This window comes from Acomys minous (genome assembly GCF_964271855.1).
Source record: "Acomys minous genome assembly, chromosome: 11".
Classification (NCBI taxonomy): domain Eukaryota; kingdom Metazoa; phylum Chordata; class Mammalia; order Rodentia; family Muridae; genus Acomys; species Acomys minous.
In genome coordinates, this window is record NC_140492.1 from 15,983,367 (window position 1) to 16,001,467 (window position 18,101).

The 18,101-nt window shown below is 35.1% G+C and overlaps 1 protein-coding gene across 2 annotated transcripts in view; it reads right to left on the reverse strand.

Annotated features, from left to right (window-relative positions):
- The window catches only part of NCAM2 (neural cell adhesion molecule 2), a 416,076-nt gene that overhangs the window by 100,055 nt on the left and 297,920 nt on the right, over window positions 1–18,101 (reverse strand). For both annotated transcript variants that reach the window (XM_084801510.1, XM_084801511.1), the window contains exon 9: window positions 15,266–15,416. In XM_084801510.1, coding sequence (XP_084657636.1) covers window positions 15,266–15,416 — 151 coding nt within the window. The remainder of the gene's footprint in view (window positions 1–15,265; window positions 15,417–18,101) is intronic.

Genomic DNA, 18,101 nt, shown 5'->3' on the forward strand with positions numbered 1-18,101 from the left:
ATGAATTAGATTATCATTGACTCTGGTATTTGAATACTTGACCCTTATTGTCTGGGGAGGTGGTTGGGCATTGCTGGAGCATGTATATAATTGATGGTCAGCTTTGGGAGCTTATAGCCTTCCCTCACCTCCTACTTGATATAACTGCTTTGTGCTTGTGGATAAAGATAGGATTCTTTCCCTCTTGATCCTGCCATCACATCTGAAGCTTGTTGCTAAGACACCACAGCATGATGGACATTTTTCTTCCGTATCAAAGGCTCCAAATGAATTTTATTTTCTAGAAGTCATGTCATTTCATCACAAAAAGAGCAAAGTAACAAACACAGAAGTTGGTATTGTATTGTGGGCTATTGCAATGAAGAACATGACTGTGCTCTATTTTGGAGAAATGTATTAGATTTGGTCATTTTGGACTAGAAAAACACTTGAATGCTGTTACCAAAGTTCAAAGGATTGTTCCAGTGGAAGTCTGAACATAGCAGTACTAAGAGCATGGCAGTCTATTGAGACTCAGTCTGACTGGTTTAAAGTGGAAACAATACTCACATCTGGGTGAGAAACCATTCCTTTGAAATTTTGACCAAAGAAATTTTGTTTGTTTTATGACTGGATCCTACGTGTTTGTCTGATGCTAAATTAAAATAACAAGAACAGTTGACTGTGGGGCTGGAGAGACAGCACTACAGTTAGTGTAAGCTCTTGCAGAGGACCCAGGCTTTGTTCTCAGCATGCACATGCTAGCTCACAACTGTAAATACCTCAAGTTCTAGGGGATTCAATATCTCCTCTCATATCCACAAACATCTGAAATGCATGTGGGAGACATGCATGCATACAGGCAACATATTCACAGACATAAAATAAAAATAAACAAAATCTTTAAAAATGTGTAAAGGACTTATTTTGCATCTATATACAAAATTCTATGTCAGTGAATTAAAAATACCTTGTGAGTGACATTTTAGGCATGAAGTTGAGGAGTAGATTCACTAATCTACTTTTTGTTCTATCTTCCCTATACATTTCTATATTCCTCCTTCTTTCTTTTCAATCACTTTCTCCAAACAGGATGTCAATGTCCAGTATGCTGCGAGGAATCTATCTTGTCAGGACTGATTCAAAGTTGGTAATATCTATATAATTACTGATTGTGTCATGGTTCTTCTTGCCATGGGTAATCTATTGTATATATGTGTATAATATAAATGTATATGAACAAAAATAAAATAATTTTTAAAATTAAAAAGTATAAAATAGAATGTAAATACATTGTGATTTTTTTACTGCTTGAAAGATCTTGCTGGGATATCTAAGCTGTAGGAGAAATAATAAAGTTATTGGAATCTCTCCATCCACAAGAAAAATGTGCAAAGTACTAATTTCTTAGTCTGAGGAATGTTCAAGATAGCATAACATCGAATCTGTGGAAGGGTTACTCCTGTGGGGTCTACAGTGGAAAGGACCAAATTTGGCAGAAAGAAATACAACATGAGCTGTTTGGACACACACACACACACACACACACACACACGCACACACACACACACAAAGAAAAGCGTGAAGAAGCTTAATGTTGCATGTTTGCATGGAAGTTTTATGCTAAAAGAGATGCTGCAAGTATTAATGAGGTTAATACTGTTTTAAAAAGGCCTCCTACATTCTTTAATGAAAGATATGCCCTAGTGGGAAGACTCCACCCCCTTAAAGTTCCAAATTATATGAGACCCTGAAGAATTTTCTGCTCTTAGAATGTTTCAACATAAGAAAACTGGTGCTAATATGGTCAAAGGGAGAGTAAGGTGTATCTTAATTTGGCTGACAAAGCTAGAAATATTGTTCAAGTATTAGTGGTTTTTTAGTCTTATAAAAGATAGAAGCATGATGAACACCTGGATTCTTCCTACATGATTTCAGAAAACTGTTAAAAACAGCTACTAGTGGTACAGATTTCCTGTAAGGCCATGAAGTGACCACTGACTTGGATGATGACCCTGAAATACTGGGATGACAGAGGTGTAAGATATCTGTCCAGGATATGTGGATACAGCACAAGGTAGAGTTGTATGTTTGTGCTGGTTTTCTTTTTCAACATTACACAGCCTTGGCCGTGTAATAACTATGTTGCAGGCATCAAAGTTTATGGGGCAGAACCATATCCTTTTTACATTGTCCATTGATCTAAAGCATTTTGTGTTATCGTCTCTCAGTCTCAATTTTACTTTAGCCCAGTCTTTCCCCACTATGATTGGAATGTATATTCTGTGGTAGTGTATGTCAGAAGAATGTGATTCGCTTATTGATGTTACAAGATGCCACAAGCTATTTGTCTTAAATCTCATAAGAGACTTTGGACTTTTATACAGGGTGGGAAATGTTAAGTTCTGTGTCATTCTTTGTATGACATTAATGAAGATTTACAGATGTCTTTTTTTTTTCTGCTTATACGAAAAGCAGAAAACCAGCCTTCAATGTTCTGTGCTTCACGCACACCTTACGCATTTGTAATTTTAGGACTGTATGATGCTTGCAAGAAATTATATGTTTTCAGAACAAAAGAAAAGAACACAGACATTGAATCAGACCTGACAGGATTCTTTCTTCTGAGCATGCTGGACACTGAGTCCTGCATCCTTCATGTTCCAGCATGGAGAGCTTCAGAGGCTGTTCCTTTTCAGAAAAAGACAGCTCCCAGGACACCTTCAAAGAAAGCTTCCAATCCCAATTGTTCTGGCATTTCAGACAGTCGCATTCAAGACTCTAATTAAGCCTGTAATTCTCAACATTCAGAAGCTGGAACACAAATGCTATTCCTAGCTTATTTAAGCATTTCCCCAATATTGTTTGGGCCCCTACCAAGGTATTATCCATCCCTAACCAGAAGGAAGAACCCTGAGAGAATGATGTCCCATTTCTTTAAGGGGGGGTCAGGTAGGTTTTGGTTGCTTCCTTAGACTATAGAGGGTTATTTTAAATGGGAATTGGTTACAAGTTATTATTCGTCTTATTTAGAGAGAAAACATGTTGGACTCAGAAATTTCTTTCTTTTCTTTTACCTTCCATTCTTAGGTCTGGAGATAAGAGATGAAAAGAAAAGAGGCAGATTACAGAAATATGTAGGGAAATTAGAACAAAAAGTAGGTTAGTGAATCAACTCCTCAACTTAATGCTACAATTGTCATTCATAAGGTGTTTTTAATTCACTGCTATAGAATTTTGTATATAAATGCAACATAAGTTTAATTTTAGCTACAGTGGTATAGAATTCAAATTTAAATTATTTCTTACACACATTGTATATATTTCTACTCTAACATGAAGTATTGTACCCATATTATAATTGTAATACACGGTTTACTTCCAATACTTTGAAAGAGCTATTGTAGACTGTTTAGAATAAATAAATTATACAAGTTAATATTAGTTGAGCAAATCAGGGTCATTTCAATTCCTACTCTAATTTTAATCACCAGAATATACATCTGTGCAACAAATACATATGACTCTATAGAAAGATAAGGTACTATATCACAAGGTCTTCAAAAACCTCAGAGACATACAGAATATGGCATTGAAAATGTTTTTATTATTTTGAAGATTCACTGAAAATGAGACAGTTTAACTCCTGGCAACACCCGGTCTATCTCAAAGAGAATGATGAGCACCAAAGAACCTCTTTATAGAGGTAGCTTAAAATGAGACAAACAAGCCACTGCCAAAATGTCCTCATTTCTACCAGACAGAATTCTACCTAAAAAAGGGCAAGTTTGGATGCAGGCAGAGTTGCCTGGCAAACTCTGCAAAGACAGGGTATGCAAGTCCTCAATAGTTCCTTCCTCACAAATATGAGAGGACCAGAAGGCTGATATATTGGATGAGAGGGCTGAAGATGATGCTCCAAGGTTATAGGGAGTTTTTGGTCACTACTCAAGTAGCAAACTGTCTCTGTCATCTTCTCATTTGGAAAGCTACTAGCATGCACTCCAGTATATTCAGGTAATCAATTTCATTCCTTCTCAAGTCTTTGATGGGTTTGAAGACCAGATAGTTTAGTTTTAAAAATGAGCTTTGTTGTTTAGAGGTTAAGAGGTTTTTAGGTCTAGATAGATGTCTTAAGTTGATAATGATGAGATATGATAGATACAGATTTACATGCAGAATATTAGACACACCAAGATAGGAAAGATGTTTTCTTCAAGGCTGTCAAGTACAAATAGCCCAAACACTAAAATGTAACATATATATAATTCCTGATTATGTTATGGTTCTACAAGCCATATGCATATATATATATGTATATATATATATATGTAATAATATACATGTATATGTAGAAAATAAAAAATATTTAAGGAATTCTAAGTCCTTTGTGTAGAAAAATGCAATTAAACCCATATTTGTCACCATATACAAAACTCAAGTCCAAGTGTCTTAAAGAACTCAACATAAAACCAGAGACACTAAATTGGTTAGAAGAAAAAGTGGTGAAGAGCCTGGAACACATTGGCACAAGATACAACTTCCTGAACAGAACACCAAAAGCCAAGGCCTTAACATCAACAATTAATAAATGGGACATCATGAGGATGAGAAGCTTCTGTAAGGTGGGAGACACTGTCAACAGAACAAAGCGACAGCCTACAGACTGGGAAAAGATCTTCACCAACCCTACATCTGACAAAGGTCTAATATCCAAAATATATAAAGAACCCCAGAAATTAAACACCACCAAAGCAAGTAACCCAATTGAGAAATGGGGCTCTGAACTAATCAATGAATTCTCAACAGAGGAATAACGAGTGGCTGAGAAACAATTAAAGAAATGCTCAACATCTTTAGTCATCAGGGAAATGCAAATAAAAATGGCTCTGAGATTCCATCTTACACCCATCAGAATGGCTAAAATCAAAAATTCAAGTGACACCACATGCTGGCGAGGATGTGGGGAGAGAGGAACACTCCTCCATTGCTGGTGGAAATTCAAACTAGTACAATCACTTTGGAAATCTATCTGGCGCTATCTCAGAAAACTGGCAAAAGGCCTTCCTTAAGACCCAGCCATTCCACTCCTTGGAATATAAGCAGAAATTCTTCCACCACACAACAAGGACATATGCCCAACCGTGTTCATAGCAACCTTATTCATAATAGCCAGAACCTCAAAAGGGCCTAAGTGTCCCTCAGTTGAAGAATAGATAAAGAAACTGTGGTACATTTACACTATGGAATACTATTAAAAACAAAGAAATCCTGCAATTTTTAGACAAATGGATGAAACTATAAATGATCATAGTGACTTAACCCAAGAGCAGAAAAACTCACATTGTATATACTCATTTATAATAAGGCACTAGCCCAAAAGGCATGTCTCATGAAAGTCTTCACTTACCAGTAGATTGGCAAAGCTGTGAGAATATCCTATTTGTACTCTAGGTATGCTAAATATAGGAGATGGGTAAATAGAAGGACCCAGAGGGTCCTAGAAACCTACAAGAAGAACATTGTGATGAGTGCATCAGGGCCCAGGCTTGTCTGCTCAAACTATTGCACTAACCAAGGACAATAGAAGTATTTAACATAGAACCCCTACTCTGATCTACCCAATGGGCAGGACATTCTCCACAGTTATGTGGAGAGTGAGGACTGACTCTGACATGAGCTCTGGTGCCCCATATTTGACCACCTACCCTTGGTGGGGAGGCCTGATGTCACTCAAAGAAAGAATAAGCGAGCTCCCAAGATGAGACTTGATAGCCTATGACCATATAGTGGGGAGGAGGTCCCCACGCTCTTAGACGAGGGGAGGGGAATAGGGTCAAAGCAGGAGGGAGGGAAGAATGGGAGGATACAAGTGATAGCATAACAATTGAGTTGCAATCTGAATAAATTAATTAAATAATTAAAAAGATAAAATTGTTAACTGCTATGGTGACACACCATTTTGATGGCATTCATTTTGTATTATGATATCACCATTATCCAACAGAAGTTCTAGTGGACTGTGTGGCATGAATGAGATTTCCCACACCACAGGCGCAGATACTTGAACACAAGTCCCCAGCTGGTAACACTGTCTGTGGAGGAGATTCAGCCTTGTGGAATTAAGTATACTGATATGGGAGGGATTTCAGAGTTCATACTCTAGTGCAAATTCTTGTTCCAGGTTCACCATGTGATCTCCTACCCTTCTGACCATAACATCCTGTCTATCCCTTTCTGGTATGCCTATGACTGCCCAGCATGAAGGACTCCTATATTTCACAAACTTTATGCTCAAAATAAACTTTTACTTAATTTTATCAAAGCAACTGATAAATAAATAACATACTATTATACCCATAAAGTTGTATTTGATATGTAACAAATATTGTCCCCTCTCCTCTGAAACAAGATCTGACTTCCCAGGCCTGGAAGACAGGAAAATCATTATGTAGACCAGGTTTGCCACCTTGAACCTACAGTCATCTGCCTTTCTCTGCTTCCTGAGTGCTGAGATTTATGAGTGTTGAAACTCATAGAGTATTTACAATATCTTAATTTCTAGATTTTCTTTACATATTAATATATGATGTGAAACTTTTACATCACAAATGCTTACTGTCTTTAATCTTTTTAAAACTACTAAGAAAAGTTGTTATAAAACATAAATTTTCATTTGGCTAAGAAAATAAATACACTTAATACCTGTATTATAATTCCCTAAGCAGGTTGATTGTTTCATATTGCTTATAAATCATGGAAAGAAATAATTTAAATATTAAAGGTGTATACTAGCTTTTTATATTAACAGTCTAATCACCTTGGTAATTACTCTTTTAATTCTGGAAAATCATTTAAAACAGTCCAAGGAAAATCACACTGCCAAGAGATCCAGGTTTATTTATTATTTATTCTACTCTTTACTTATTCACTATTTATTTTTGCATTGCATTACTATTTATATTTGCATTGCAGTCCTCACATATCTTACATGAATCTTGGATCATCGGCTCCTATTTCATTAAAATAGAGTAAGCGTTTCATTTTAATAGGGTTTCTCCATTTCTGTACATGGACACATTCCGCCTCTTGCATTTAACTGTGATTTTCATTACAAGACGTTATTCCATCCTATTCCTATGGTGGTCCAAGATATTTTGCAATAGCACTTTAAATCACACTGTGAATGTGAAGACTATCAACAATCTTGTATCCTGGGTTACATAGGCATCTTAGGAAAAAACTGAACCTGAAGGATTTAAACTGGAGGTACCAATGAATAATATTTACTCCCATAATTACCTTAAACAAGCATACTAACTTTTATGCTGCTTTTTAAAAATACATGATAGTTATTTTAATAAGTTTTATACTACAGAGCAAAAGTCTAAATTCCCAAACATGGCTAGTGATTCAAATTAACTCCTCTCCCCTTCCCTCCCCTCTAATAACTACCTTCTTACTCAAACACTTTTACTTCCAAAACAATGTATTCTATTTTTAAACCCATGATTCCACTTAGTATTGTGCCTTCGTGGGTGAAAGACCATCTGCGAGATCATGGTCCACCCTTCAAGGACTACTTCCCTGAAGAAAACTGAAGTTCTTTTCCAAGCAGCCATCACCTGCCAATAGATTCTCAGCAAAGATTGTAATTTATGAACCCCTTCCATTTTGAAAGTAGGATCTTAGGTACTTGATCTTTATGCAGGTCTTGTATATGTGGGTCCATGTGCACCGTGGTCCTTTCAGGTTGGTTAAATACTATTTCTCTCTAGATATCTATACCACTGGCTCTTGCAATCTTTCTTGCCTCTGTCCCAAGATTCTCATGCTGTTTAATCACAGCAATAGCAAAGGAACCAATATGTCTTGCTAACATGTAACATCTCTACAGGGATGTGACTCTTACTTCAGTTCATTTGCATTACTAGTAATTCAGAAATGTGATTATTCTGGGACTACATCACAAGAAAGATAAGGGTGAGGATCAGATTACAAGTAAATTTTCACACAATCTTGGTGCATCATTGTTTTCATTTACTTAAGTGCCAAGAAGGTCATTGAAGGCTCAGAGACATCACCTCAGCTGAAAGGAAGCCCTAGAAATCTGCTGTCATCATATCTAGAAAAGGTCTTTCCTATAAGAAAATAAGGATGTAAGCAACAAAGTGACAGATGAAGTGTGTCATTCCAAAAATCATATGTTAGAAACTTAGTCTTAAGCATCAAGAATTTGTAAGCAGAATTTTTGAGAACCAAATATTTTATGATAATGATAAAGGAAAATTTATGATATGACCATTTCCTTTGTAAAAACCAAGGTTATATATATTTTGTGTTTGCCTGTGTACCACGGAAAGGCCTTGTGAGTACATGACAATCAGGAGCAGATTGCTTATCATGAACCATGCAGTTATTATGATTTCACAACTCTAGTCTCTAGAAGAATCTAAGCTGTGCAATCATTTAAATATTCAACTACAACATTGTAATATATCCTTCCTGTCTCAATTAGCTTTAACTGTCAACCTGACTAATCCTAGAATTGTCTGAAAGAAAAGACTGATTAAAGAATCGTCCAGTCCAAGTTGCCTGTAGCATGTCCTTTGGATTTTGTCTTGACTATTAATTGAGGCAGAAGTATCTGCAACAGTAGGCACTACCATCCTCAGGCAGGCGCGCTAAGAACAAGTCAAAGAAGGCTAAGCACCAGCTTTTCATTAAGCTACCAAGTCATGCTCCTCTATGAGTTCTGAATTTCTTCTTTGAATTCCTCCAGTGAAAGACTGTGACCTCAAATAAGTGAAACGAATCTTTCTTTCTTATGTTAGTTTTGTTCATCATATTTTATAATGGTAACACAAAGGAAATTAGAATAATCCTAGGATGACAAAGACACTCAGTGTTCTACAGAGAACTGATGCACCAGGTTCTAAGGCAGATACAGGGTTCAGTGTTGATAGGTATTAAACAGATATTAGAAGCAACGGCAAGTCACCAGTTATTCATAAGGCCTAATTTTATTAACATGATTGAAATTTGTTAGTTTTAAAAGTTTGACCCTTCAAGGGTTGGGTATTTAAAAAATATCCTTAAAGCTGTTCATCACCAGATGCTTTGTTACATATTTTAATAAGTTTTATGAGAATCAAATAATACTTGCCAGAAGAAAGGCAAATTAACATAAAATTAGAATAACTGTTGGAATGTAAACCACGTAGATTGTGACTGTTCACATTTTCACAGGAAAGATATCTACATTTTCGAAAAAACAAAACCCATAAATAAACACAAAAACAAAAACAAAAAGAGACTAGCCGAGCAATGGAAGACTCCATTATTCTTATGTGAAATTATCTTATCCTTAGACCTTTTGGAAAAAGAGATACGCTTTACAATTCATTAGTTTTTTGTTTGTTTGTTTGTTTGTTTGTTTGTTTGAAATCATCATGATACATATGTAATGTAGGTTTTTTTATTCAGGAGAACAAATTTACATATGCAAATGGGCACTTCTTAAAGTTTCTGAGTTAAATAAGTTAGAATAATTACAAAATTTGAGGGTCATAAAATAAACAACTTAATCACAAACATAACCTATGTGCCATGACAAAGGAATTCTTCATTTCTACAGTTATAAAAATAGTTTTTAGATGTTAGTGTTAAATTCATGTATTCTCTATTTTTTTCTCTGTGCATGCTTTTGAGAACTGCATTATAGTCACTTATATTGAAGGAATGTAGACTTTTGAGGAAATAATTATTCAAGAATGTGAATGTCTATTAAATTCACGAAAACATGAAAAATGTTCAATCAGCATGAATCTGAGTTATAAGGTTATTTATGGCCAAATAACTTTAGACTATTTCAGATACTACTAACTACATTTATAGTGTTGGAAATGTGCATTTACAATTGTTCTTATATCAATAATGAACTAAAATTCAGATGAAGAGATTTCAAATAGGAATAATGAAGAGTGTATATTTCTTAGCATTTATTGTTACCAAGTCATTGTAAAATTAAATTTATGACAAAATAATTAAGCCTAAATATTATTTAATATACAACGAATACTCACAGTATTAATGACACTCTAATAGGATTCAGACATTTTATATAATTGGACCATATTGCATTAAAACACATAACATGTACCTGCTATCTCTTTTGTTTTCTAAATTAGAGCCTTAGTTCAATTTAGGCTTCAGAGTAAGATGACACCTTTGAAACACAGCAAATGAACAGGCAGAATGCCAGGAAATCTGCTTAAGCTAAAACACAAAGGGGCTCCAGGAATGGAGCTTAATCCTTTAGCACTCTTAGCTCAGTGCTACTGTAGTAAACTACACATGTGTCAAATTCATTCTTTTCAACTGCCTCTTGGAAGCATTATATTGTAGATGTTTAGTTTACATGAAAAGACTTTACATTGACTTCTTGTCACTTTGTAATATTTAAAATATTCATAATGGTTATGCAGTTGTTGTATAGAAAATAATGTCTGACATGTGTACTCTATGAGTAGTTACATAGGATAGTCATTTTTATGGGCTCTCATGTTCCAATAATTTAACACTATAAATATTTGTTACTTAAACATCCTTTCTAATTATTATAGAATGTAGTTGGTCATAATTTATGACTCATTCTGTGCTGTTTTAATATACAGAATGAGTTTTAATGGCCTGTTGTTTAGCATAATGTTATTACATTGCAAAAGTTGGTTATTACACAATAATTAAATTTCAAGGTCTTTTGCTTTGATAGTATGCATATGTATGTTTACTACAAGGTAGCAAGCATGGATGTTCTGAAATTAGATGAAGAACCCTATCATTATTATATGGGTTGTTTTAAGTAGTCTATGCTTATTTGGACTTACGGTAAGTCCCCCGCCACAGCCTCTGGAGTGCTGAACTTACGCACAGGAGCCACCACTCATGACTAGTTTCAATCTTTATGGTGTATTTCAAATAGAACATAAGGTTGTTATATGTCTATCATAATGACCCAGTATCAGTCATGTCATGGACTATTTCCATACTGTTCTAAAAGTTTAAATATCTAGAGAGATTGTGATGTGTACTGCCACATAAAACAAAACAAAACAAAACTGTATGATCACTCTGTGGAAAATAAAACAAAATCAGAGAAATCATGAAAGAAAAAATAAAAATTTAAAAATAGTTGTCCTTTATGTTGTGTATTTGCGATTTTATGGTTTCCTTTTCCAGTCCATAACAACTCATCTATAAGGATAGCTAGATATAAAAGGTCCAGAAGGGCAGAGATTCTTGGAAATGGGGCAGCACATGCGGGAAGCAATGATGGCGATCCTCAGGGTTAGGGTTAGGGTTAGAGATGGCAATGCCAAGAATCTGTGTAAAATACCACAGAAATGTCAATCATGTCCAGACTTTTGTTTACACTGGGCAAACATAAGCCAACATAGCAAAGTTTTAAGTGGAAAGAAGGCAACAGAAAACCTTGTGGGAATTATTACCTTTAAAAATAATCATATTTTTATGAAAATACCCAGAATGTGCACTCCCATGGATATTTACAGTACACATGAAACAGTTCAACATCTCTTCACATAGAGTGTACCAGAAGAGTACATCCAATCTCAAAGGGGAAAAATTAACAGATAACAGATGTGAACCTGAAATTGACCCAGATGTTTGTTTATAACATTGCTGTTTGTTTATAACTGATATGTAGGAAAGCTTTCCTTGCAATCCAGGAAGTAGGAAAGTAGAACTAGTTAAAATGAATGAACAAAGAAAAATTCAAAGGAAAATGTTGATTATATAAAACAAAGTAAGATTAAAGTCTTAAACCTATAATTAAATAATATCTGAAAGTGAACAAGAAAGTCATCGTGTTGTTATAGCAGCATGACTGCTGAGTTAAGTCAGATAAACTCATGTAAAGCAACTTAAATGAATTCATTTCCAGACATTTAAGACAAAAGTTTTAAAAGGTCTCATGTACCTGTGAGATAATTTTAAATCGCCTCATATCCCAAACCATATAAGCATGTTGACAACTTTGCATAGGTTGAAGAAACTCAGTATATCACAAAGTGGAGAGTTCAAAGAAAAGCATATCTGGACATACTGTAATAAAGTTTATTTAAAAAAACACCCCCCCAAAAAAACATATGTTTTTCCAAAGAAATGCAGAGAGTTTTTTTCTTCTATAGAACCATAGGGTAGAAAACACTGAAAACATGTCTTTGGAGAAAAAAAAAAAACAACAGAAAATTCTCACCAAAACAAGCAAACAAATTGTTCATGAATAAAGATAGATGTGTGACTGATGCTTCCGGGTGTCAACATTTACACAGGGTAAAAAGGATGCCCAGCGGTAATGCCCACACCTGCAATCCCAGCACCCTGTAAGCTGCTGCATGAAGAATCCCTTGAGTTTCTGTATGGTTTTTAACTACTAAGTGAGACAGAGCAACATACACAAAACTACCTGCCCCCAAACGTCACAGACACAAAAGAAATAGAGAACAATTTGAATCAGAGTGAATTAGATTATAGAACTATAAGGATGAAGTCAGTTCAAAATGTGGTATGGTTTTTCTCCTCATTTCTTCACAGTATTTGTAACAACTTCAGTTGTATATTCTTATGTTTTAATAGAGCTGTCAATGAATATCATTGTAATGTATTTTTATATTAATTTATTTATTTATTCACTTTACATTCTATTAATAGCTCCCTCCCTACTTTCTTCCAGGCCCCTTCCTCCCTCCCTCTTCCTCATTCCTCCTCTTTTATTGCTCAGAAAAGGGAGACCCAGTGCCCCAGCCACCCCATTTCATCAAGTGGCATCAGTACTGAATGCTTCCTCTTCCCCTATGGCCTAGGGAGGCAGCCCAACCGGGAGGAGTGATTGAAAAACAGGCAACACAGTGTCTGTCAGAGACAGTCCCCACTTCCTTTACTAGGGGTTCCATTTCTTAATATTAATATATTAGATAGTGAAGAAGATTAGGTACTATATAAAAAATTCAACAAATCACAGTTTAGAATGTGATTAAAACATTGTAAGAAATGTTTCTCTTTCTGTTATAGAAAATATAATAAATAGTTTGCAAAAAGTTCCACATTAAAAAACCTTATACAAAGAGTAAAGTAAATCTATAACTTATAAAACCAGAGGAATGATGAGCATAAAATAAAAATCATCAAAATGAAAAACAGATACACAAAGGATTGTAGAAATTAAAAAGTAAAACATACAAATAAAATTTGACATCTTTAAAAAGAACAGCAATCTTGATAAATTGCCCAGAAAGAGAAGTCATTCTCAATAAATAATATTTGTCAACAAGAAATATAAGAAAATAAAGGAGACACATGATAAAAATAAATAAGATATGTCTCAACGTGAACTGAAACATATAGTTTAACATAAAATTAAATTTATAAAAATTAAGGAGGCATTACATATGTGAAGAATCATAGTATGATTAAGCAAAAGGAATGTGTAACATGTAGGAGTACAAGGTTAAATATATCATACATTGAAATGTGGCTATTGGAAAAACAGTTTAAGTATGTGTGATCTATCTCTATCTCATTCTGTATCTCTATTGAACATATATAATATGTATTATTTAATACCTAACTTCAAACACAATAAGCATATTGACAATTTGAGGTAGACAAATCTATCCATATGGCAAAAATAAGAATTAGACACTATATTGATGTGTATATGTGTGTGTGTGTGTGTGTGTGTGTGTGTGTGTGAAAATGACTATGAATAGTCACTGAAAGATCAGAAAGGAAAGTCACATAGTAAGAGAAAATATGTGCCAATCATCACTTCATAAGGAACTAAGAGCCAGAAAACTTATGGACTCAAATCTATAGCCAGAAAAGAATCGGATTTATAAATGACTAGAACAGACACATCTCTAAAGGAGACATGTAACTGAGTTTGGGCATTCATAGTCATTAAAAGCATTTTGTTGGGCTACTTGTTTCTTAAGCTGCTTCTGAATGAACTCTAGTGCTTGAGATTTGACCACTGTCCCTTGGTGGGGTGGTCTTGGGGCACATAGAGGAAGGGGATGCAGGCTTTCCTGATGAGACCTATTAGACTGTGGGGGAGGAAGCCTCCCATCAGAAATGTTAGGGAGGGAAATAAGTAGAAGAGGGAGGGAGGTTGGTAACTGAAAGAGAAGAGATATCAATCAAGATGTATTGTGAATAAATTGTAATTAAAAAACAAAACAATAAGATGCATATGGTGTCTAATAAAATAGCTTTCTTGCATTTTTATTAGCATGTTTTTAAGTATTTAAATGAAAGAGCTTAATCACATTTGTCTTGGATATTTTTAAAAAGAATTTCTCAATATGAGATTTATCTTCATAACAGCTATTAACATTTACTTTTAATATTAGTATAGTGAAAAATATCACGATTAAAATATTTTGCAAACAAGGGTACTTCGAAGAGTCCCATTGGGACAAATAAAGTCCTGCAGATATCAGAGAGCATCTAGCATTCTTAGCTCACTTATATTTATTGAGAATGATGTTGCATATCTTCCTTTTTAATAAGACATAAAAAATTAATTTAAATCCTTTGTAAAGACTTAAGGTAGGCACTCTACTTATATTAGCCTTTAATCATGCAGTTATAGAATTCCACATAGTCTTGAACTCGCCCAATAATGACAACCATTGACAATTTCTTTTATCTATTACTCTTTTAACAGTAACAATTTACAGACAATTAACACATTTTTATAAAGTATAAAGACTGACATATGCCACTTAATTTTATTTCTTATATTGATGGCAATTAGTTAAACAAAAGTAAGAAAGACTGAATATGTATATATATATATATATATATATATATATATATATATATATATATGACTGGCACTTACACACACACACACACACACACACACACACACACACACATACACACACACATACACATGGTCTAAGGACTTGATTATCAAAAATAAGCATGGCTCAGCCGATCTAGTATTTTCAGTTAAATATTTCAAATAATAACAGCCTCTATTTTCTGGTAGTTCATAAAATATAAGTCATTGTGAAATGTATAATGATTTGTACTAGATTTCTCTAATAACTGACCAAATAATTACAGTCCTTCTAAAGCTATTCATTGAATAAGAAAAAAAATGAACTCACTATTTTGATTTTCTTATAAAATTCATACTTCATCAAACAAGCTAAAGTTATTGTAATTACCATACACACAGAGTCTGACTTACATTCAATGTCAAGATGCATGCTCCTCTGGTGCCCGCCAATCCTACTTGCAGCCTCACAGTCATATCTCCCTGAATCTGATAATTTCACGTCTCTGATGTGCAGTGAAGAACGTCCATGCTGCCCTTTGACTTCTATGCGGCCATCTGGGCTCTGTTCACAATCATTCAGGGAAAAAAAAGGATGAGATTTCTTGTGTTGATGAAAAGCAATGCATAAAGTTGTCATATTTATCATGTCAGCATATCAATTAACATATGCTTATAACACTTTAAAATGTGAAGAGTACAGCTTCTGTGTTTGCTACTTTGTGGTATTCAGCTTCGCATTTCCGTAGTCACCTGCTCACAGGGCACTGACATGTAAGGCACCCTTTTCCATATATAACATCTGGCCTTTTTAATTATATTTTTGTTATTTTGTAGCTTTTCCTTTTTTACTAAAAAAATATTTTTTCATCATACATATATGTCCTGATTACAGTTTCCCTCCATCTACTCCTAGTTTCTCCCTGTCTCCACTCCCCTCTCAAATTTCCCTCCCTTTCTGCTTCCTCTTGAAAAAGAAGAGGCATGCGTGCTGTTGAGCTCTCCTCTAGCTCCAGCATTCTGGAGGTAGAACAGCTGGGTCTCTGTGCGTTCCTGGACAGCAAGAGCTAGCTACACAAAGAAACCCTGCCTTGCAAAACAAAAACAGAGCAACAAAACACAAGGAAGGAGGAGGAGGAGGACGAGGAGGACGAGGAGGAGGAAAAGGAGGAGAATAGAGAAGAGACATAGGTTTCTAAAATATAACTATATATTATAGCAAAATATAATATCAGCTAAAACAAAAATCATCAACATAAGGAAAAGAGCCCAAGACAGCATTCACAAATGAAAAACCCACTTATCCACACACTAAGGAGTCCCTTTAAATTTTTAACGGAAATCTATAATATATATAGGCAGAGATGATGTGCAGACTCAGACTAGTGCAGGATCTGTTTGCTGCCTTGCTCTCTTTGTGGGTGACTTTTTATGTTAGTAAATTTAAAATAAATGATAAACTTCTATACATTTGTGACATTTCATCATGAGAATTTTATGATCATCAAAATTAAATTAATATCAAAAGACTTTTATAGCTTTTATGCAACATAAAATTGATTATGGGTTAGAGTAAGATTCATTCTTGTTGTATAATTTTATCAATGCATTGTTATATAATGATATACTGCCAAGATACTTAGAATATAGCAACTACCAAAAAATGAATATTCTTAATACAACTTTGATAATGAGTTCAACCACAAAAATATCCTTCCTGTCTCATAAAGAATAAAAACTGCCGTTTAAGAAAATAAGACAATCTCTCACCAAAATAATTAAACTGATTTATGAAATAACAAGATAAAAACCCAATACATGAAATTTAAAAATGAGAAAAGCAAAGAGTAAAATCATAAATTTATTTTTTGTAATTTTAATTTATTAAAATGTATTCAGATTACATTTTTGATTGTTAGGTCTTCCCTTGCATCTTGCTGTTTCCACTTTCTCTCTCCCCTCTTCCCTATTCCCCTCCCTTAGACCACTGACAGAAGGCGAACTCTTCCCAGACCATGTGAGTAGAGCCTATGAGGTCTTATCCAGATAGCCTACTTCCCCTTCTTCTGTGTGCCAGTTGGGCCTCCCCATCAAGGGTAAGTGATCAAATGCAGAGCACCAGAGTTCATGTCCAGGCAGTCCCTGCTCTCGCCACAACAGTGGAGAATGAGCTGTCCATTGGCTGTATCTGGACAGGTGGTCTACATTTACTGCATGCATTGTTCTTGGTTAGTGCAACAGTTTGTGTAGGCCTCTCCGGGTCCAGTTATGCTAGCCTTAATGGTCTCTTCATGGGACTCCTAAAACTGCTAGATCCTTCGATCCCCCCATCCTTCCATACAACTCTCAGGGTTTCACACAGTCCAGCAGCTAATTCCTGCACCAGATCCCCTGCTGGGTGGAGTCTCTCAGAGGAATTCTATGTAGGGCTAATAACCATTTATAAGTGAGTATATACCATGCCGGTCTTTCTGGGTCTGGAACACTTCACTTGGGATGATCTTTTCTAGTTCCATCTGTTTGCCTGCAAGTTTATTTCCTTGATTTAAATAGCTGAGTAGTATTCCATCGTACACCACTCCATCGTTTCTTCATCCATTCTTTGGTTGAGGGACATCTATGTTGTTTCCAGATTCTGGCTATTGTGATTAAACCTTCTGTGAGCACAGTTGAGCAAATGTCCTGTTGTATGGTGGAGCATATTTCAGGTAAATGCACAGGAGTGGTATGGCTGGGTCCTCTCATAGCACTATTGGTAGCACCAATTTTCTGAGAAAGTGCCAGATTGGTTTCCAAAGTGATTGAACAAGTTTGCGCACAACCAGCAATGAAGGAGTGTTTCCTTTCTCCGCATCCTCACCAGCATGTGCTGTCACTTGAGTGTTTGATCTTAGCCATTCTCATAGGTGTAAGATGGAATCACAATGTTGTTTTGATTTTCATTTCCTTGGTTATTAGGGAAGCTGAGCGTTTCTTTAGGTGTTTTTCAGCATTTCAATGTTGCTTTGTTGAGAATTCACTGTTTAGCCCTGACCCCATTTTGTTAAATTGTTTTATCTGTTTTGGTTGTGTTTATCGTCTTGACTTATTTATGTATTTGGGATATTAGCCTTTGTCCAATGTAGGGTTGGTGAAGATCTTCTCCCAGTCTGTAGGATGGTGTTTTGTTTTGTTGACAGTGTCCATTGCTTTACAGAAGCTTTTCAGTTTCATGAGGTCCCATTTATTAATTGTTCATTTTATAGACTGA